The sequence below is a fragment of the Syngnathoides biaculeatus genome, chromosome 9, assembly GCF_019802595.1.
Source record: "Syngnathoides biaculeatus isolate LvHL_M chromosome 9, ASM1980259v1, whole genome shotgun sequence".
NCBI classification, from domain to species: domain Eukaryota; kingdom Metazoa; phylum Chordata; class Actinopteri; order Syngnathiformes; family Syngnathidae; genus Syngnathoides; species Syngnathoides biaculeatus.
The window spans coordinates 8,289,766-8,312,458 of NC_084648.1; the positions used below are offsets into that span (position 1 = coordinate 8,289,766).

The 22,693-nt window shown below is 41.6% G+C and overlaps 2 protein-coding genes across 2 annotated transcripts; both read right to left on the bottom strand.

The window, feature by feature from the left end:
* Nucleotides 1-988: 988 nt before the first annotated feature.
* On the bottom strand, nt 989-11,405 carry LOC133506536 (actin-related protein 2/3 complex subunit 1B-B-like). The gene is made up of 10 exons (XM_061830774.1): nt 11,217-11,405; nt 8,668-8,785; nt 6,279-6,383; nt 5,176-5,398; nt 4,814-4,921; nt 3,317-3,562; nt 2,675-2,750; nt 2,378-2,577; nt 1,577-1,667; nt 989-1,364 (listed from the first exon to the last, which is right to left on the bottom strand). The coding sequence occupies exons 2-10, from the start codon at nt 8,729-8,731 to the stop codon at nt 1,326-1,328; spliced, it is 1,152 nt and encodes a 383-aa protein (XP_061686758.1). The 5' UTR covers nt 8,732-8,785; nt 11,217-11,405; the 3' UTR covers nt 989-1,325.
* A 3,615-nt stretch (nt 11,406-15,020) lies between these two features.
* LOC133506384 (actin-related protein 2/3 complex subunit 1A) lies at nt 15,021-22,010 on the bottom strand. Its single transcript, XM_061830467.1, has 11 exons — nt 21,681-22,010; nt 21,094-21,191; nt 20,856-20,960; nt 19,744-19,966; nt 18,923-19,030; nt 18,700-18,803; nt 18,523-18,631; nt 18,014-18,089; nt 17,746-17,939; nt 16,529-16,619; nt 15,021-15,078 (listed from the first exon to the last, which is right to left on the bottom strand). The coding sequence occupies exons 2-11, from the start codon at nt 21,155-21,157 to the stop codon at nt 15,040-15,042; spliced, it is 1,113 nt and encodes a 370-aa protein (XP_061686451.1). The 5' UTR covers nt 21,158-21,191; nt 21,681-22,010; the 3' UTR covers nt 15,021-15,039.
* Nucleotides 22,011-22,693: the final 683 nt, after the last annotated feature.

A 22,693-nucleotide genomic window follows, 5' to 3' on the forward strand; every position in this document is an offset into this window, starting at 1 on the left:
TAGACCATCTGAACATCCGTGACCAGCGGGAGCTTTCTTTTACTGCCCCCTCTGGTGGCCAAGATCGGCACGACTAAAGGAGTCGCAAATTGCCCGTTCAGGTTGATGCTGACAAAAGTGTTGAATTCTTTTCTTGTTCTCATGCATGATAGGCTCGGTACAAGAGCTCTTTTGCCTCATAGAAATAACCATTTTTTTTTTTTTTTTTGCTCTGCTGAATGTAGGAAAAGCATTTGCACTCATTTCATTTGAGAGATGGGTGTTTTGAGGTTTGAGGTTTTTCTTTAATACAAATTATTGACCAACACAGAATGTTGAAAATGACCTGCTCTCTTCAATTATGCGATGTTAATGGCTCTTGAAAAAGGTTTTTGAAAAGTGGTTTTGAAAACGCAAATTGTCCACCTAATGGGAGCAATATATTTAAGTGGACGTGTACAAATGTGTACAGTATACTGAGTGCACACAAATGTGTATTGATCCACACATATTTCTATCATGTATTACATATTTGAGTCCATGTATGATTTATACAAACACACAGACCCATTAATTCATCCATCCATTTTCTCTGACGCTTATCCTCACAAGGGTTGCAGGAGCCTATCTCAGCTGTCATCAGGCAGGAGGCGGGGTACACCCTGAACTGGTTGCCTGCCAATCGCAGGGCACACGGCGAAAAACTCCTGCACTCACAATCGCACCTTGGGGCAATTTAGAGTGTCCAATTAACGTTGCATGTGTTCGGGATGTGGGAGGAAACCGGAGCGCCCGGAGGAAACGCACGCAGCCACGGGAAGAACATGCAAACTCTACACAGGCGGGTCCGGAATTGAACCTGGGACCTCAGAACTGTGACGCCAATGTTCTACAGCTGTGGCATCTTGCCTGGTTACCTTTTCATGAATACAATACATAAAACAAATAATTGGTTAATTAACTGTAAATGAAGAAACATATTAAAATACAACACAAACACAACCAACAATACAAAGCAATGTCTTTTTTTTAATTAAATGCATATTATGACCAGCATAAGCTTACAGAGAGGGGGACTATGGCCTCTCATGACAGATATTATTATCATTACTGTAATATATAAAATTCTGCTTTAAGCGTTCAGTCAGGTCTGAGCTCATTGCCTCATCAGTACCGTTAGCCGACGCCCATGTTAGCGCATGGCGCCAACACCGACCGCACGTCTGATTGTTTGACCTTAGCATATAAAAATAAGACCTTATTAAAATATAGCACAGAAGCTTTGTGGAATAACTCGGCACTTGTCGTCTTCGTATTCTCTTTCTCGCTTGTGACGACAAATCCCTTCACACGATCTTCAGGTTCTTCATAGACGACTCCAGAGTCTGAAAACAAACAAGACGGTGGCGTGTGAGAGTGACGGATAGTGAATGTGACTGAGAAAATGTGAGACTGAGTGTGTGTGTGTGTGTGTGCGTGTTTGTACTGTATGGGAGAGATTGAGTGTGTGCGTTTAACTTCAGGAAGATTATGTGTTTGAGTTTGTGCGTGTATTAGAATTTGTGTGTGTGTGCGTGTGTGTGTGCTTGTGTGAGACCTTGACATCCCAGATGCACATGCCTCCATCCATACCAGTGGTGCAGAACTTGGTGCACTGCTTACGTCCCCCTTGCAGCACTGAGATATGACTGAAAAACCAAAAGAGGAATCATATTCATCCTTAGATGCTGGTCATTTTCCGTCAACCAAGCATATTTCGGCTCAAGAATATGCTCATATTTGTTTAGAGCAAATTTCAAAAATATATTAATGGCCTGTCTGAAATAAACACATTTCGCCCCGAAGTTAGCTGGCATAGGCTCCAGCGCTCCCGGGAGCCTTGTGAGGATAAGCGGCTTGGAAAATAGATGGATGATTATTTCTTAACCTTTTAGAGAAAAGGCAATACCTGAATTTGCAGATTCATGTATTATGCATATATTTTTTTTATTATTTGACATTCCTGCTGATTTAAACTACTGTAATTACCGGCCTATAAGCCACGACTTTTTTCATAACTTTCAACCCTGCAGTTTATGCGGTGATGTGGATAATTTGTGCATTTTTTAACGGCCACAAGGGGGCACTAGAGCGAAAAAGGCAAGAGTTTTTCCTTGAGTAAATAAGTAAGTTTCTTTCGGCTTGTCCCTTTCAGGGTCGCCACAGCGTGTCACACACCGCTAAATCTAAAAATGATCTTAGTAGAAATGGGTCAAACTGAACTGCTAACAGCTTCAGTTTACACAAACTTTATGGAAGCTGTACAAAAGAATATTGTGTCATGTTTTGATCTATTTTTATTTTTGTGTATTTTGGATAACTAAGAAAACAATTTCTTTTTTTTTCAGTCCACACGCACCTGATGCTGTTTTTGTGCAGCGTGTTCAGGTCCTTATCGGAGCTCTGGGTCTCGGAGGCACGGCGGTCCAGGTTCTGGAAGCGCTCCCTGGCGCTGATCCCTTTCTGGGCCGCCTGCTTGGGGACGTCCAGTTTGCCACCGAACACGAGGCCTCCGTTGGCCGGGTCCAGCACGAAGAGCATGGGGCAGCAGTCGTGGCCCTGATGAGGAACGGAACACAAGATGCGGGTGTGAGCATGTGTGCGTAACCTTTTCAGCGTGTATGGATGATCTCAACACAACTACGAGAGAACTCACCGCGGCAACTAAGCTGCTCTCGGTGATAAAGGTGACGCACAGGAGCGGAAGCGTGTCGGACCGCAAACTCCTCACGCTTTGGAATTGGTCACAAAGATCACACACAGACACACACATACAGGACAAGGTCAAATGTGTATGTAAAACTGTTCTTTTAAATAAATAATTATTCAATCAAGTTTTAATGCTATTATTCAGCAATAGTTAATTAATTACCTCTATACATATATATATAAGAAAATAATTTCATCTCCAAAAGGGGGGCACTGCAAATTAAGGTTTGGGAACCGCTGCATTAACCGAAGAACCAAAATGTGAAATGTATGCAAAATTGTTTATTTTAGTTGATTATTAACAATAACAAATACAACTATTAACATTTCTTTTATCATTTACAACAGGTATATCCATTATTTAATAAAACAAAACATATACATATGTCAAAGTAGTTATTTGACAATTTTTTGTTAAAAAAAGGAGCCGATTATTGTGTACAATTAAATGTAAAATGTTAAGTATGTAAACTTGTTTATTCCACATTTTTTATTTTATTTGCAAAAAAATATGTGAAACAATTATAAAATATATTTTTTATTCAACATTTTTACGAGATAAATAATTATACAATTTTTTCATTCTTACGTGGTGGTCTTGCCGCCCTCCGCGACCGACACGGTAGAGTCGTGCGATGTCCACGCCAGGCAGTTGCCCGTGTTGGAGAAGCAAACGCTGTGCACCCAGCCGCCGCCGCCGCCACCCGGGACTGCACTTGGACCCTCGGCCGTGGACCCCCCGGACTCAAACAGCATCTCTCCGAAAGGCATCTTGCTGCCCCAGGGCGTGGGGCTCGGCTTCTCCTCTACCTCTTTGATGTAGGCTGAGAACACCCTGCAAGCAGGCAATTCAATAAATACAAACTATTTAGATTTCACAAGAAAAGGGGCTGAAATGAGTTTCCTGCGCAGGGTGTCTGGGCTCTCCCTTAGAGATAGGGCGAGAAGCTCGGTCATCCGGGAGGGCCTCAGTGTCGAGCTGCTATTCCTCCGCATTGAGAGGAGCCAGATGAGTTGGCTGGTCCACCTGAGCCGGATGCCTCCCGGACACCTCCCTGGCGAGGTGTTCCGGGCATGTCCGACCGGAAAAAGACACCGGGAATGACCAAAGGACACGCTGGAGAGACTATGTCTCTCGGCTGCCTTGGGAACGCCTCAGGATTCTTCGGGAAGAGCTGGAAGAAGTGCCTGGGGAAAGGGAAGTCTGGGTACCCTTGCTGAAGCTACTTCCCCCATGACCCGACCCGGAATAGTGGTAGCTAATGGATGGTTGGATGGATGGATGGATAAAGAAAAGGGGGGAAAAAAAGCCTCACCACCACCTCCTTGACTGTCCAATTCATTACGGACCGTATGTGTTGAGGGCGGGGCACCAGAGATTGCTATGTCATGGTACGGCAAGTGCAGAGGGCATTTAAAGCAATGCCCCCTGGAATCAAAAAAAAAAAATTGTTTAATGGGAGAAGGAGAAAAATGGTCGAAACAAATGCGGTGTCTCATCGACATTTCTGCAGGATTGCTAACTGCTCCCTGTTCAGCTTGGAATACATTTTGAAGTGCTCTTCATAGAAATGTATCTCACTAAAGAGAGCCTGCCGTGAAATGAGAATGGGATGCACCCAATGTGCTTATTTCCTCCTTCTTTAAAATTAGTACGGACATGGATTTCTTTTGCAACAATAACAAGTACATAATTGCCAAGGTGCCGTCCACTCATCATGTTTGTGAATTGAAGACTACACACCCAACAACAACAGCAATGCAATGAGGAGTCATACAACACCGCCACGGTAGAGCGTGCTACTTAGCTGTTTGCACGTTAGCTTGTGGGCTAGCAAACATCATCAACAGTGAACATTCTCAAGAGTGTCTATTGTGTCTTACGCGGTACATATGGAGAAAGGCTGTGGAGCATTGCACAGTCAACATCGGTCTGGCGACGTTCCACGACCCCACTAATGGCCTAGCGTTCCCACTCTCTGTCGTCATAGTTGTGAGACTTGGAGGGAAATTTTATTTTTAGGCAGTACTTGGTGTAAAATGTTTGAGAACAACTGGTTTAGTGTAAACGGACCTGTTTTTTTACCTGCATTTGAAGTCACAAGAGCCGGCGGCCAGCAGCACGTTGTTGGGGTGCCAGTCCAGACTGAGGATGGTAGAGCGGATGGGCTTCTTGATGTGCTTGCACACCCACCTGAAGGGGGGATGACATCATTAGTTGGTGTTACAGCAATAGACAGAGTAACAAACTTTGTGAAAACACATCATTGAGATGGGAACGCATCCACCATATGGGATGTGGCAGCTTTGTCCCCGAACTAATGCAAATACACGGACTGAAAGCGCACAAAAATCAACGGCGTTCATTCATTGATCAACTGGGTAAAGTCATCTGTAACTTTTAATCCAATGAACATCAATAATTAGTCGTCATGTGTTTAGCCCTACCAGTCATTCTCCTGCTCAAAGTAGCAAATGGAGATGAGTCGCGAGCCGCTTCCCACGGCGAACTTGTTCTCCCGCGGCGACCACTTGACACAGCGCGCTGCCCGGTTGATGCGCAGGATGACCAGCGTGGGCTTCCAGGTGCCTTCCTTCAGAGTCCAAACGTAGGCGTTGCGGTCGGCGCCGCACGTCACGATGCGGTTGCTGTCGGGCGCCCAGTCCACGCCTACCAAGGGAGAGAAGGAGGGTCGTATGTATAAATTGTACCAAGCATATACATTATCATTACGTAATCATAATATGCAAAGTACGCTATGTATGTTGCTGATATCAGATCGGACTGCTATAGATATCGACCAAAACTAAAGGCTGCATTATCAGTATTGAATCAGATGTGAAAATGTTGTATCAGGGCATCCAATAACAATTCTCCACTGAATATGAGGTAAAAAAAATTACTATGAATTCGAGTAAAATAAGCATTTCCGCTCCCACCCCAGCCCACCCAAAAAAAAAAAAAAAAGAAGCCCAAAGTCAATAATGGGCATTATACATAAGCATAGGAGAAAATGAAAATGACCTTTGAAATTTTATAAACGTATGCTGCCATCTAGATGTCAGCGAATAACTGTAGACTTTATTTCCAATATAGCGCCACCCCTAGCGTTTATGAAAAAGGCGTACCCATCCTTTCTAGTATGCCACCTATTGGTAATGAAAAAGGTGTAGCCTAAAATTTCATTCCAATATGACAAACTATAAATGTAGTTGTGCTTATAAATTTACATATATAGGCAACATTTTTCAATTTTTTTGTAGTTTTCTTTTATTTAAAGATAATGCTTTTCAGGAATGCTCAAAAGTTTAATTTGCATCCCATTAAAATAAAATTCAATGTGTTTCACCTGGTTCTTCATTTTTATGTTGCCGGGGTAATAAAACAACTGTGTGTTTCCTCATTTACTAAGGAAAAGGTTGTGAATTTCATAACAAAAAAAAAGTACATTCAAAGAAAGTATTGTATTCAAATAAAGTCCTTAACTACAGAATAATTCTTTGGGGTTGCGCATTATACATGAGAAATTATGGTAATGGCTAGGTCTTACCTGTCACCTGGCCGTTGTGCTCCTTGAGCTCGTGGATCCTGGTCCACTTGGTCCCGTCCATCTTGTAGATGTGGACCTCATGGTTGTTGGGGCAAATGGCCACCTCTAGATAAGGCAAAAAAATAAATAAATTTAAAAAAGTGTTTCAAAGTTAAAAAATATAGCACAAAAATAATGAATATTTTTTTTTAAATGCATGAGAAAATTTATCCTATCCATATTTTTGGTCTTTTTGAAATTATTTTGGATGTACCAAAGAAAGAAGCATATACATTTTTTTTAAATGTAGTTAAAAACATTTAGAAAATTAAAATTAATGCTGCTTCTGCTTATTTTTGTTGTACCAAGATAAGAGTTTTAAAATCTAGTAAATATTTGGTAATTTATAATAACTTTGTTTGCCCTCACCCTTAAATAATTAAATATAGTAGTAAAAATAAATTAAAATGTAATAGTCATAATAAGGTTCTGCTCTCTTGTTTTACCGTCATTCAATTAAATATTTCTTTAAATAAGTTATAAAATTATGCTTTAATCACTCAACATGGGTTACATTGAGCTGTGAACATTGTTAGTGTAACAAGGAAACGAGCAATCTTGTAAAAATAGCCCGTCCATATATCCAATTGCTCAAAGTGCGGGGTTGTGCCATGAAGTTTATTTTTTAGGTCTGGTCCAATTGGGTTCAGCTGGACTCCACAGCATGCCACAGAATTTAAGACAGGCTTTAGTTTTGATCTTTTTCTTCGTGCTGTGTATTATACTGCCCCCTGGTGTCCCAGGCACACACACCAGAAGGAGCAGCATTATGCCCATTGGATTGAAGCTAGAAATCATTTTAGTCTCACTATTTCCAGTCTATTTAAAATATTGTATTACTTTATGTATGATCAAGTAGAATACTGAAGAGGGCTACTTTCTTTCATGAGTATATTATTCAATTAATTCATTTACGGGCGGCACAGTGGATCATCTGTAAAATATTGGTCTCACAGTTCTGAGGTCCAGGATTCGATCCTTGCCCCTCCTGTGTGGAATTTGCATGTTTTCTCTGTGCCTGCGTGGGTATTCTCCAGGCACTGTGGTTTCCTCCCACATCCCAAAAACATGCAACATAAATTGGACACTCTAAATTGCCCCTAGGTGTGCTTGTGAGTGCGGTTGTTTTTCTCAATGTGCCCTGCAACAGGCCGGCAACCAGTTCAGGGTGTACCCTGCCTCCAGCCCATTGACAAATGGGATAGGCTCCAGCACTCCTGCGATCCTTGTGAGGATAAGCAGCTAAGAAAATGGATGGATGGATAATTAATTTACAAAAGCACATTACAACGGGATTGCTACTATTAGCATATGGCTACAGGCATCAAACATGGAACTCATTTCCTGCCTGTGTTAGTGTGCATTTGACTCACAGGAAGTGCTTGTGCAAGCCTTCGTCTGGCCACCACAACTTCACCGCAACTGCCTAACATCTGCATTGTACGGTGAATCAGAACAACCATATATGGCGCGTTTACTGCAGCTGAATAAATGCAACCTCTCAGGCCTTGTGAACACGGAAACCGCCGCAAATGGCTCTGGTTTTCGGGGCGATTACGCCTCTCAACTAGTGTTAATGTAGTCCAATGTACAAATGAAACGGGGAAAAAAAACGTTAAAATGAGACTAAAAAAAGTCAAAACTGCTCTTCTTTTTTTTTTACTCAGACAGTTCTGTGCATTTTATGCTGGTTGTATCGTCAATGAGTAGAAATGTAATCTTCAAAACAGTTTTGGATTGAAAGAAAAATAATGCGCATAAAATGAAACGAAAGAACTGTTTTTTATGTTGTTGTCGTCATGTATGTTTCCAAAATGAAAAGGACTCACCATCTTTGAGTTTGCTCAGCTTCACAATTCGTCTAGTCTTAAAGTCGCTGACGCCTGTAAACTAGTATCATAAATGTAGTCGTCCCAAGACATTTTAGATAAAAATAAACGACAAAACCAAACAAACACTGCATCCATCATGTTTACCCAGCTATAATTTTATTTTTTTTTTAAATAGACAGCGCTCTGCTCTGCTACACCTCCAACTAATAATAACGCAATTTTCTGAAATCATCTGACTGGTAAAAAAAAAAAAAAAAAAAAACACTATATAAAAACCTTGGACCGGTCATGTATTTGCTTGGCTTTACAATTGCCCATTTTTCACCAATAGACACTTGTCTGTTGGATAACTTAAGTGGACAAAAAAAGCTCCAATCCTTTCATGTGCCTCACTCGCAGGAAACAGGAAATGCCTCGGCCCAACTGGGAGCCAATCGTAACGGTCCAATTCTTTTCACTATTTGTTCTCTGGTCCGCACTGTGAAGAACAAAAATATCAAGGGGATGGGGAAACTCACGGGTTCCATCTTTGTTCCAGGCGTGGCAGCTAATAGGTTCCAGCAGGAAGCTGTGGAAGGCCATGGCCAATCAAAGAAGAGCACTAGACACAAACCAGGAAGTGCTGTGCAAAGGAATCTAGTGAGGAAAGAAAAAAAAAAAGAGGAAATTGCAATTTAATTCTTGTATTCTTCTTCTATTTCTATAAACTAAGACTTGAATGAATTCTTGTAATATTCTTTATAAAGAAATAAGAAGCTACTTTATTCTCCCTTTTCCCCCTTAAAAAAATTTGTGCAGTACTACTATGCTTTCAGAATATTTATTGTTTATAAAAACATTTTTCCTGGAAATAGTTTGCATTTTTCCCTCAAAAATAAAACATTAATTTTATATTGTTTTCCCCTAAAAATAAAAAAAATACTATTTTAATTTCTTAGCATTTCAGTTTAATTAAAAAAATTAACACTTTATACTTGTACTATTCTGACTCCTTCACCCCCGGAAAAAAAGATGCCTTGATCCTCGTAATAAAATTTATTTTCCTTGAAATAAAGGACAACTTTATTTTCATTATATTCTGACTTTATTCCTCAACTAAGATGATAATTCTTGTAATTTCCCACCTTTTTTCCTTCAGCGAAATACAAAATTTCTAGCACTATTTTGCCTCTTTTGAAATCATTCTTTTAATATTCCCCCTTTTCTATGAAATCTACAACTTCATTGTCATTTTTTAACCTCTGGGGACAACATTTTTTTTGGGATGTAAATTCAATGATAGGCTGTGGCCAATCAGAGGACAGGACCGGATACAAATTGGGAAGCTGCTCGAGGAGGAAGTTGATGAGCAAACAAACACATAATCGTCACACTTAAAAGAAAAACGTAACTTGGAAGGCTTCTCAAAAATGAGAAAAATGCATTTTTTTTGGGGGGGACTAATCTAATCCGAGGAGGCTGCTAATGTGATCCAGACCGGCTGAGGCATGACAAGAATGATGCCGGTCTGGATCACATCCCCTAACCAACAAACTTTTGTTACATGCAAACAGGAAGTCACTTCAGTCCACTTTATTCTCTTAATATGACATCTATTTTCTTGAAAAACAATACTTTAGTCTAGTAATAGCCTTTGTTATATTTGAAAATGTTATGTTATTCCGTGAATTTTTATCCTAAAAAAGGACAACAGTATTATAGTAATATACGGCATTGAGAAAATGCTTTTTTTTTTTATTTATTCTTGAAAATATGACTATCCTTAATACTCTAATTTTTTTCTCTCAATTTTGTTCAAAAAAAGGTCAATTCATTCTCGTCATATTACACCATTATTATTGTAAACAGATCACTTGACTCACAGCACAGTGGACAACTGGCTAGAGTGCTGGCCTCAAATCCCAGCCCCGCCTGTGTGGAGTTTGCATGTTGCATGTTCTCACCATGCCTGCATGGGTTTTCTCCGGGCACTCCGGTTTCCTCCCGCATCCCAAAAACATGCCTCTATGTGCCCTGCAATTGGCTGGCAAACAGTTCAGGGTGTATCCCGCCTCCTGCCCCACAATATTCCCATGACCCTTGTGAGGATACGCGGCTCAGATAATGGCTGGATTGATGGATGTCACTCGACTCATTTAATAATCCAGAAATTTCCTTGAAAAAAAAAACAACTGTCATGTTCTCCAACAATGACTATTGCAATATTCCTTTTTCTAGTACAATGCTTTATATTCCTAATATCCCACCTTTATCCCCAAAATGATGACTTCACTCTTAACATTCAATCATTTTTTCCACAAACAAGTTACATGAATACAATGAATTGGTTGTGGTAATATTCTTTTACTAAAATAAATCCAGCATTGCAGTTAATAATTATTTTAACGTTACAACTTCATTCTTGTAATTTTACACATTTGTTCAAAAACTTCAATTTATTCCCAACATTCTACCGCGTTTTCTCAAAAATATCCAGTTTTATTATTATAATCTCGCAAAAAAAGAACATTCACGTTTTTTTCCCCTAAAACAAACATAGTGGACGGACTGGACTGACTACGAAGAGCAAATATCCGCGAAACACTGAACCTCATTAGAATTGCCGTGGGGGATAAAAAAAAAAAATACGTGAATAAGAAGAGGATCGTGTCGAGAAAAAAAAAAACACGAATAAGCGGGGGTTTGGGCGAATGATGACGGCTAACCCCACTCCCAGAAAAAAAATGAAAAAAATCTACGAGTAATTGAATCCTAAAACGCCGAAATTGAAATGTGTGCGGGTCCATTGCACCGCTTTAGTCTCTTAGTATTCAACAAACACACTTTTACTTTTGTTCCTAATAATAAAGGTGAGTGGCTCACAACCCCCAACCAGCCACCTCCAGTTCGTACCCAAAGAGGAAGTGAGCTTTGTGACTTTATCAAACAACCCCCAAAGTCGCCCCTTTTTTTTTTTCCATTCTAACGCAAAACGTATGCGTGTGCATATTTTCCACTTCCTCTTTTGTGTGTGCGCGTCTAGAAATTGCCGGTAAATGTTGGCTAGGTAAACATTTTTGCGACTCACCCCGAGGGCAGGACAGGACCCGGGTGGAGGTTGGCGAGGGCTTTAAGGGGAGCTGCTCAGCTTCGCGGACTCTGGACAGTCAACACGAACGCCAACGGCGATACTGAAGCTGAAGAACAAGACCAGGAGGGCGAGGGAAAAAAAAAAAAAAGAGAAACTGGGAGGCGACAAGCGAGAGAGGCAACAGTGGGGCGGGGACAGGAAGTTGAGAGGGGCGGCATAAAAGTGCAGCAAGACACTGAAATGCACAGAAAAAGAAGGAAAAGGGAGGGTGGGGTTGCGTGGAAAAAAACGGGGGAGGGATAGAAAGGCTTCTGTCAATCCATGAGATCATTGGGGTCAGATCTCCCCCCCCCCCCATTGTTTTTGCACAAAATCAGCAGTGTTTGCCCGGGGTTTTCGCCCCTCCACGGACTAAATGTGTTCCTCATTTGCTCAAAGGCCTTCGAGGACAAACTCGTCAGCAGTGTGCTTGAGCCCACTTAACACTTGCCTTGAAATCGTCCTCAATCATTTGTCAAAGAAAAGGCTTCAGTGGCGATAGCACATGCTTTAGCATTCACAAAAAAAGTAAACCAAGTCAAAGTCGGTTGAGATTATGACTTCATTTCATTGTCCCCGAATTGCTATTGAAGGGAACGTCAACCTTTCCAATATGGCTGCCACGTAGGCACGCCGGGTTGCAGGGTTGTCTGCGCGCTGGCGTCGAGCCTTCATATCTATGTAGTTAGAATCCCTCCTGGTTAATCGTGACAAGAATCCCCCGCGAAATGTGGAAAAAAAAACACGCAGTAGGACACCCCCCCCCCAAACCCCACACACACACCCCAGGAATTTTCATGTATGTGTATGTGGGTATCAGAATGATTGAAATTTGCAAACCGGCGGATCAGCTAGTAAAGTGTTGGCCTCACAGTTCTGAAGACCGGGTTCAATCCCGGACCCGCCTGTGCGGAGTTTGTATGTTCTCCCCGTGCCTGCGCGGATTTCCTCCCACATTCCAAAAACATGCAACATTAATTGGACACTCTAAATTGCCCCTAGCTGTGCTTGTGAGTGAGGCTGTTTGTCTCAATGTGGCCTGCGATTGGCTGGCAACCAGTTGAGGGTGTACCCCACCTCCTGGCTGTTGACAACTGGGATAGGCTCCAGCACTCCCCGCGACCTTTGTGAGGATAAGCGGTGAAGAAAATGGATGGATAAAATATGCAAACAGTATTTATACTTTACATATTTGAGACTAACATTACAACACTACCAATATTTACTTAAACCTTTAATTATAAAACCTTTGCTAATCTTTTTTGCAACAGTTCCCAGAGCGTGGTCGGGAAATGAAGGGGGAGACGTCTGGGTGGCGGGAACACTCATGGTACGAACAGTTTGCTGCTCGCAAGGCATTTATTAGATCCATTAAGCACTCAACATCAACGTGTCTACTCTTAAACACTACTCCTTCCCGGTCGTCCTTGCAAAACCTGTAAACTAGCAACTGCTCGTGCTGTTTCCACACACCTGTGGAGTCCAGTCTCACTCACACACCCACGGACACTCAGAGGATAGGCTTGTAGAGGCTTTAAATTCACTCACCTGCAGTATTGCCATATGACAGTGGGCACCAACGCAGTGCCCGCGGGCGAATGGTAGCCGGCGAGGACCATATAAGGCGCCCACAGGGTATGTTCTAAAAATACCATAGGCCACAAATTACTATTATTTGTGCTTTAAATTGTGAATATGACTTTCTTACATGAATTAAAATACCTGTAATGTCAATTCCTACAATAAATTAAAACAGAAATATTTTTTGTCCATGTAAAGAACAGTCTGGAATTTGCCGCAAAGAGGTCACGTAGCCCTTCGTACGATCTGTGCTCACGAAGCAGCCCTCAGCCTCAAAAAGGTTGCTGAGCACTGCCATATGACCAAAAACACGGTCCTTGAAGTACGAATTGGTGTACCCTGCCAAAAAAGGGCTTTTACATCCATGTTAAAAACTTACACCAGACATCTTGGAAACGCTTCCTTACGTAAAAGACATGCAGCATCATGCAGAGGGATGCTTCTGAGGACATATCTTTGTTGAAATTATTCAAACGAAAAGGTCTCGTCCTCGAGGGGGTGAATCACAATGCAGGGTCCAACATGGAGGAAAGTACCCTATCCGGCACCCGGGAGAACATCCCAGTAGTCACCACCTCTCGGGCGCTGCAGAGAAAGCTTTTGCTGGGGCACAACGCTCAGGCGGTATTGTAATTACATAATCAAAAAATGTTATCACTTAGGAAAAAAAAAAAGTTACTACAAACACAACACTAAGATAAAAATTGTGACGAACAAATATGAGCATGCATCTGAGATGTTACCCTGTGGCAACCCCTAACGGGACAAGCCGAAAGAAACTTATTTACTTACTTAAATACATACGCAAGGCGGTTACCAGTGCAGACGATACAATGCGCAAAACAAGAAAATGGGTGGGATAATGCTTCCATGATGCGCAACCAATCAGCTCACGGGATAAAGCCAGTCGTGCTCTCATGGGTTGATGTCGCGCTGGGAACCAATCACAGACCTTGTATCGTGTCTTTCCGCAATATGCCAATCTGGCTGTATTTTTTTCATTTTATTTTGAAAAACCCGTGGAGCATTGAAGTCACAAAAAAAGTGAAGCACAAAGTGGCAAGGGAACACTGTATATATAGCCATCCATTTTCTTAGTCGCTTATCCTCACAAGGGTCACGGAAGTGCTGGAGCCTATCCCAGCTGTCAACTGGCAGGAGGCAGAATACACCCTGAACTGGTTGCCAGTCAATCGCAGGGGACATAGAGAGTCGCACTCACAATCACACCTAGGGGCCATTTATGTTCCTGTTTTTAAGAGGTATATTATCAAAAATAAATTAATAAATAAATTAGTTGTATATCTTTTTGAAACTAATTTTCTGTTACATATATATATTTTGAGTGCGCCAAATTTGGGGTTTTCTTTAGCTCCCCCCACCAAAAATAAATACAAATAAACTTAACTATTGTAGTCAACTTTTCCAAAGCACATTTGAACATTTCTTACTTGACAACTTGTCATATTCTTGCTACATATACACAACTCCAAACTTTTTTTCTGTGTTCTTGACAGTTAACTGACACATTCTGCCTGTTTGAGCTAAAAAAAAAAACCAAAACTTACCAATCTATAAAAAAAAAAAAAAAAAACTGTGACAGGGAACATTTTCATTATTCCTAAGTAGAAAGAAACAGTCAATGTGTGACGTTCTGTAAATGCATCTGAACTTTATTTAACCTCACTTAATCACAGACATACTCCATCTTACACGAGCTCCTAGCTACGAAAGAGCGGCGATAGCGACCCAGCCACGGGGAGTGAGAGAAAACGTCCGTAACGCTCGACGCCACGCTGATATATTCACATAGAGGCTCAGCCGTGCTGATATTCAGTCTGATTTTTCTTCATTTTTTTTCTTTGTGATAAAACGCACCGTTTAGTGTTGACCTTTTGGTACTTTGGAGGAGGTTGGAGAACATAAAAAAACAAGTCAACCTTTTAATAATACGGAGCCTCCTCTTTTGCTTCATTAAAAAAAAATCAAACAACAGCAACTAAAGAAAATCAACAGTGATGTCACACGTCAGTTCAGTAAGTGTGTGTGTGTGTTAGTTACAGCCCAATCAGTGCTTCGGTGAACACTCAATAAGGTGTGTGTGCATGTGCATGTGTCTGTGTTACTAAGGGAAGAAGGGCCGAGGGGGTGAGTGTTGGTGAGGTCCAGCGTCTCCTTCCCCCCCCCCATTCACATTTCTTCACATGATGCGGAGACCCTGGATAGAAGCTTCAAGACTCTGAGGAGAGGGAATAAAACAGAAGATGGCGGTGAAAGCTGAGTCAGGTGTGCATGTTTGTGTTTACTCACTTTTGTGTAAATTACTCTGTCTACTGGTACTAAAAAGATTACCATAATTTCTCGTACATAATCTGCAAATTTTTCTAAAGATATTTTCAAATAGTCAATAGAGCGCATTATACTTAGGTATGGATGAAAAATAAAAATCACATTGTATAGTCGTGTATAGGTACATAGTGGTAAAAAAATATATATATACACACACATATATTACTTAATGTGTGCCACCAACATGAGCTCTCTGACCTCCTCGGGGGAGCTTGGCATTTTACAATCGTTAGCGTTAGCATATTCGTTGGTACTGCACCAAACGAAACGACTGCCCGTGAGTTTGTTTTAACTTAAACGAAGACAAAAAAATGTCGATTACAAGGTTTAGTGGTGCAGCCGCTTTTACAATAAATGCGTCATCGCTCCTGTCGACGTCGCGGGTAACCTGGAAGCAGCGCGGCAGTTGTAAATAAAATGTGAGCTCAAAATATGTGATACGAGCGTAACAGGCACATTTAAAAAAAAAAAAAAAAAAGAAAGAAATGGGAGGGCGCACACAATTGAAATGCTTGGGTTTTTTTGTTTTGTTTTTTTAATGTGCCCATTACACTCGTTTCTACGTAGTTTGAGCTCTTGTTTTGATAGCCACCTGACACCAAAGGAAAGCTGCTACAGATTGTAGCCGAATGGAGGCCGAGAAGCCTGCGTTGCGGAACTAAAACTCTTGGGATTCAAAAAATGTTTTTTCACAAACACCATGGATGGCGCAGAGGATGAAATGCTCTGGGAGAAAGATGTATCACTGTTCATTAATGCAGGAGGCACCGCAACTGGCCCAAGTCATCAAGCTCGGCTAAGGATGTGTAATGAAGTGGATAAAGTGCACTATGCATAAATGTTTTATGCAAATATTTAATGCAAAAAAATTTTCAGTTAAATAGTTTATTTAAGACTGTAATATGTGTTAACAGTATTAATAAAATGTTATGCCATCGTTGAGCATTTATTTTAGTTGGTATTGGGATTCTGTTCTGACAATTACAGGGACCAGGACAAGCGTGCCCTGTGGCCCGTCCCAAGATATATATTACCATTGCTTTAGTATATATACAAAATTATACTGTCATTATACCAATTCTAATTTAACCAGGACATTTATTGCTCTATTTATGGATCAAACACAATTTATAAATTCTCCCATTTCAGGGCCAGTTAGAGAGCAGCAAGTTGTGCAAAAATTAATGAAATATTTTTACAGTTGGACAACAAGCACGTCCCGAAAAAATTAGATGGTCAACTGAAGGTCATCTGTAGGAGTTATAGTGAACTTATTTTTCTTAAAATTTCACCAGAAGGCCCAATATCTCACACCTTTTGTGCAGTGTGTATGTGCGTACCTTAAAGTCCCAAATAGTCATTGCGCCATCGATACCGGTGGTGCAGAACTTGCGACAGTCCCTTTTGTCTCCCTCGTAGATAGACACTTGGCTGTGAGTAAAAATATGAATGACAAAATTATCTGTAGCATGCCCCCACCCCACCCCCCTTACAATTTCAAGGGGATATTGTGTAAAAGTGACTTATTTGGTTGGATTAAAAAAGTGGTGATTGGAATGCCTGTCTATATATCGTGTGTGGAATTAAACAACCATGTGAATCTTTTATTATCTGCCTACTGCAGTGATGCCTTGACTAACAAATTAATTTTGTTCCATGACCATGCTCATGATTAGTGATCCACGAAAAAGAAAATTCTTGACTGAAAAAGATGAAACCAAGACCGAGAACTGAATCATTTTGACCATCATTAATAAAATTGCAATTATGCCTCTAATTGTGTACTAATTTAATGCATCACTAATTAAAATTAATGAGAATGTCAATGTGTTCCAGGTTCACAAAATATACCTACACATTTTTTTAGTTTTTTTAAGTAAAAATATCAGTACATATAATAACTTATTTATTAAAATTGAGTAATTACATAATTAAATACAATGTAAAGATTTGAACAATATGTCATGGCGTCATGCATCATTGCCCATTGACATTGTACTCCATGTATGCCTTGGGCATCAGGGGGCAGTATAATTGAGGTTTCACACCTGAGTCAATAAGCAACAGGAAGTTTTTTTGTAGAGGATAAATACAGTCTTGCATAAAAATCCTGTCACCACAGGGGTGCCAACAGAAGGGATTCAAATGAATGACCAGACTTTTCCTGTTTTAGGTCAATAGGCATTATCAAAATGATTTCTACTTACTAAATGCTAAAGGACTTTTAGACACACACAAGAGAATGTGCAGGTGATTGACTAAAGCAGTGTAAAAGAAAGACAACGACTTTCAACAACATCAAATATCGTGAGTCTGTGTTAAAGGAACAGTAAGACATGCGGTCATCCAAATATGACCAAATGAAATTTTTACTCGCATACACTTGAGAAATATGCAACCCTTTGGGTTTCTGCCTCAACTGTGTCTGTGAGGTTCTCTTCCATTTTCAAGTTCAGCTAAATTCTTAAAATTTGTTTTCCACAGAGCAAAGAGAATATATGAATGTGAGTATTTTTGTATGTGATTGTGCCGTCTTTTTAAAGTAGTAGAAACCTACGTGATGCTGTTCTGATGCAGGGTGTCCAGCGTGGTGTTGCGGTCCTCGGTGGTGGCCCTCTTATCCATGTTGCGGAAGCGTTCCATAGCCGAGATGTTCCTCTGGATGCTCTGCTTAGGCAGGTCAAGCTTGGATACGAAGGTCAGCGTTCCAGCATCGTCACAGCGGAACAGCATGGGGCAGCAGTCGTGGCCCTAGAGGCACGCAAACATTTTTCACCTTTATGTTGACAGATACTGCACTTATCAAAAAGTGTGTTGAAACCTACTGCCGCTACTAGGCTGTTCTCTGTCACAAAGCAAACGCTGAGGAGAGGCAGGAACTCGGTCTTCAACTGCAAAGGACTTTAAAAAACAAAAAACAAAACATTTCCAACTATAATTTGGTTCCACTTGATATTAGGAGAAATACACATTTCATCCCACACAATTTAAAACATTTTCCATGCGTCTTAACATGTCTTCAGCATGCTTTCGCACGATTGCATCAAAATCCAGAGCAGCTCCCTTTTACACATTTTCAGAAAACGTAAATTTTACCATAATTTGACCCCTTTAACTTTTTGTGAAGCATACATTAAAAAAAAAAAAAAAAAAAAAAAAAAGTACAAGGGGTAGTAGTTCTCTTTTTGGCTGCTGCAATACCTGAAGGCAAAGGAGTGGTGCTACATGTTTTTAAAAAGCAGGATGCCTCTACAGTGAGTTTGTTCTTTAAAAACATAACCACAGGCTTGCTTGATATAAAGCATCAATATCAATCTATATACAAACAACACACCAGGCAGTCTTGGAGCTGTCCACAACAGTAACCGTGCTGTCGTGGCTGACCCACGACAGGCGATTACCAGAGGCAGAGAATGACACAGAGTGGACCCAACCTCCTCCTCCTAAACAAGAAGAACAGGTTCAGCGGTGTCCAATAGCGTTTGTTTTGTAAGTTCACGAGAGGCCAGACCTGCTCCTCCAAATTCCGCTAGTACAGCCCCGAAAGGCATTTTGCTGCCCCAAGGCGTCGGACCTGGCTTCTCCTCCACCTCCTTAATGTAGGCTGAGAATACCCTGGACACCAGACAAAGAAACAGTCATGTTATGATTTTCTGGTTGTCTGCATTAAAAATAAAAAAAACAATGTCATTTACAAGATATTTTTTTTCAAATGCTTAGTTTCAGGAAGTCACCTGCACTTGAAGTCACAGGACCCAGCAGCCAGCAACACGTTGTTGGGGTGCCAGTCCAGACTGAGGATTGTGGAGCGGATGGGCTTCTTTATGTGCTTGCTCACCCACCTGAAAAATGGAAATTTTCCACCCACAAATAAATCCTTACACCTTTGGGATTACAGCCAAGATTGGCTATTTTTGCTATTATGACCTCCATAGAGTAGGTCTCTAACATGGATGTGGTATAAAAGTGTCAATTTCATTGAAAAAAAGATACAAAATACCACCCTGGTTAGCATCCAAAAAGGCCCCTTTGACAACTACTTCCCTTTGACCCAGTTTTGTATCCGCTTTGTCCATATTTGGTTGAGACTGCCCCCCTTTCGTCTAATTGGTGCGTGTATCTACTTTGTGAGATCACAATTATGTTGACAGCGCTGGTTAGGGAGCAGATCGACGTAGATCTTAGCTAGTGACGTAAATAAGCTCATGAAATTCAAATGCCCTAATTTCAGGGCCTCTAGATAGAAAAATGTCTAGAACATAGGAATGCGTAGACACTTAATTCATTGTTCACTTTTACCAAGGCACCATAAAGACAATATTATATTCCAAAAAATACCAAAAGCTGATTTAGCAAAATACGGGAACTTTATGTGTACAGCTAATAAATGTTTTGCAGTCTGACTCAGAGTGATTCATTTTTACTATTTCCATTATTTTCTGTTTTTGTTTCCCAGAAATGAATACAGAATTAAGGTCAACTAGCACTCCAACCTTAAAATCATGTTAATCGACCATAATTAATAGGCCCCACTGTAGGCTTTTTGCTTTCTCACCAGTCATTCTCCGACTCAAAATAGCAGACCGAGATGAGCCGTGCACCGCTGCCCACTGCAAACTTGTTCTCCAGCGGGGACCACTTCACGAATGTGGCGGCCCTGTTGATTCTGAGAATGACCAGCGTGGGCTTCCACACGCCCTCCTTCTGGGACCACACATACGCATTGCGGTCAGCGCCGCAAGTCACAATGCGGTCGCTCTTAGGGGCCCAGTCGATGCCTGCAGAGAAATTGGCACATCACTCTAAATAACTTCAAAGGGAACATCCATCCATCTTCTGTACCACTTTTCCTCACTACGGTCATTGGCATGCTGGCGCCGATCTCAGCTGATTCTGGGTGAGAGGCGGGGTGAACTCTGAACAAGTCCCCAGCCAATTTAAAGTCTTCAATTCACCTACCGTGCATGTTTTTGGAATGTGGAAAGAAACTGGAGTATGTGGAGAAAACCCACACAGACAAGAAAAACATGCAAACTCCGCACAGGCAAGGTCAGATTTGAACCTGGGTCCTCAGAACTGTGAGGCAGATGTGCAAACTAGTCATCCTATAGGAGACGTACTTAAGGAAAATGACTATTTTTATACACACAGCGGAGTGCCTGTCCACCCATGAAGTGTGAAATTAAATGACTGAATCACTGGTTCACTTCCTATTTTAGACTGTGTCTGTGTAGTTTCCTTCCATGACTTCGTAACTAGTGTGGGTGAAGAGCCACCATTTTCAAGTGAAGGTTAACACTGAAGGACTGTCAGCTCAAAGCCAAAATCTAAGCAGAGCAACAGTGCTGGCTTCTGACAAGTGGTACATACTCAACACATTCAGCTAAGTTGTGGTGTGGGTGCAGAGGTGTAAGTGCCCACTGCATCCACTGTATCCAAGGATCGGCTGCAATAATTCCCAAAGTGTAGTGTGGTGGCTTGGTGACTCCACAAGGCAAAACAATCAAATCTTTAAGGGTCCTCACAAGGGGAAACAGGTAAATTAGCCAGAGGTGGATTTGGATATCCCGTTCATCTAAGAACTATTGATGATAAATGAAAAGATGGATGGACAATACTACAATCTCCTGTAAACTTTGTTAAAAGGTCATAGGATGGACCTAATACCTGTAATGTGTCCATTGTGCTCTTTCAGCTCATGAGTCTTGACCCACTGGTTTCCATTCTTCTTATAAATATGAACTTCATGGTTGTTGGGGCTGATGGCAATCTCTGCATGGGTTAAAAGAAGGTGTTTGTAGTGAGTCAAGATAAAAAACCAGACATACCTGTTTCCCCCCCATGATGGAATGATTGTGAAGTGATAGTGCGTTCAAAGAGGGTAAGGGAGAAAGTTCAAACTGACGTGTCCTGTCGCGGTTCCACGCATGGCAGGTGATGGGCTCGAGCAAAAACTGGTGAAGGGACATCTTGTCTGGGTGTGGTCCTTCGGTTCAGGGCTCTCTGTCAAAAATCACACACAGGCAGTGCAAACTTTTTTACGACCACTTTCATCATTCATCTTCGTGTAAAAGCACCGTGCGGACTTCGCCTCCCATGATAACCAACACGCCACGCCTCACGAGACATTATAAGTGTCCACTAGGTGATATGAATAAATGAAACACGATATCAAAGAAAATCACACAAACCGGTTCGCCTAGCTCCTCGAACCGCCCGATTCAAAACATGAAACACCGCCGCAACCGTCGAAAATTGGTGTTAATTCACCTTTGTGACTTAATTTACTCTAAAAGAGGACGAAATGGACGCACTCCTTTGAAGAGTTTCTCATATTTCATATTTTCATCGGGTGTTTAAAATTAGTAGTCCCGACGCATTTGAAGCCTGAAATTAGCTAACCTATGATTTGATATGGTTGCTACAAAGGCCTCACTCGTCTAAACCCGACCGCGGTATTTCCTAACGAGCAAGGCCGGCGTGCTAACTCACCTCGTCCTCTCTTCGGCTCTCCGCAACACACGTTAGCCGGCAAGATAAGCACCGCTAGTGGTGGGGCGGCGGTGGGGAGGGAAAGGCTTGATGACCAAGGAGGGCGCCGGACGTGAATTCGCGGACTCTGGTCAGTCGACACGAATTCGCCCGGGAATGTTTGATGGGAATGTCAAGAAGACGCCCGACGACGTGGGTCCAGGAACATCCGGTGACTGACTGAGTGACAGCTAGCTTAGCCTCATTACGCTAGTAGCCAGCCCGCTACAGTCAAGTGAATGAGCGCGCGTACGGGCAGAAATAGCGCCGCCCATGCACGGGATAGGAATTGCATCAATACGTCAAACAGGAAGTAGGCGCAAAATCTTCTCGTGCTGTGTACGGTGGCCGAGAGAGTTCAAAGCAAACGCAAGAGAGGCAAGACACGATATAGTACGTGGGTGGGCCCAAATAAAAGAAAGGAAAGATAAGGAAGTTGAAGAAAGAAAGGAAGGATTGTATCAAATGAGAACATTTAAAAGATCGGAAGCCAGGTAGGAAGGAAGGAACGAATGAAGATGGAAGGAATGAGGGAGGGAGCGAAGAAGAGGAACTGGAGAAGGAAGGTAAGAAGGTAGAGAGCCAGGAAGGGGGGATGAGAGGAAGGAAGGAAGGAAAGAAGATGAGAATGTAGCATGCTAGAAAGAAAAGTGAATGAGAGAGGAAGAAAGGTAAGAAATGAATGGAGGAAGTGAAAATGGAAGGAAACACGACTATTTGAAAGGATGGACGGATACAAGGTCAGAAGAAAGCTAGAAGGACAGAAGGAAGGAAATTATGAAAGGAAAAGAAAGGAAAGGAAAGAAGATAGGTTGTGAAGACAAAGAAGAAAGGAAGAATGGGAGAAAAGAAGATAAGAAGGGGAAAAGGAAGGAAGGTAAGAAGTTAGTAAGAAAGAACAATGGAAGGCAGGAAGAAACAGAAAAAGAGGGAGCGACAGAGAAAGGAAAGACAAACTCGTTATGGAAGTAAGG

Excerpts from the sequence above, each read along its gene's own strand:
- LOC133506536 (XM_061830774.1), bottom strand. The coding sequence starts at position 8,731 with ATGGCCTTCCACAGCTTCCTGCTGGAACCTATTAGCTGCCACGCCTGG. Across the intron at positions 3,563-4,813 it reads TCTTGTGACTTCAAATGCAG|GGTGTTCTCAGCCTACATCA; the intron begins GTAAAAAAACAG and ends GCCTGCTTGCAG. Across the intron at positions 1,365-1,576 it reads TGTGCATCTGGGATGTCAAG|ACTCTGGAGTCGTCTATGAA; the intron begins GTCTCACACAAG and ends GTTTGTTTTCAG.
- LOC133506384 (XM_061830467.1), bottom strand. The coding sequence starts at position 21,157 with ATGTCCCTTCACCAGTTTTTGCTCGAGCCCATCACCTGCCATGCGTGG. Across the intron at positions 19,031-19,743 it reads TTTGAGTCGGAGAATGACTG|GTGGGTGAGCAAGCACATAA; the intron begins GTGAGAAAGCAA and ends TCCATTTTTCAG. Across the intron at positions 18,804-18,922 it reads TCCTGTGACTTCAAGTGCAG|GGTATTCTCAGCCTACATTA; the intron begins GTGACTTCCTGA and ends TCTGGTGTCCAG.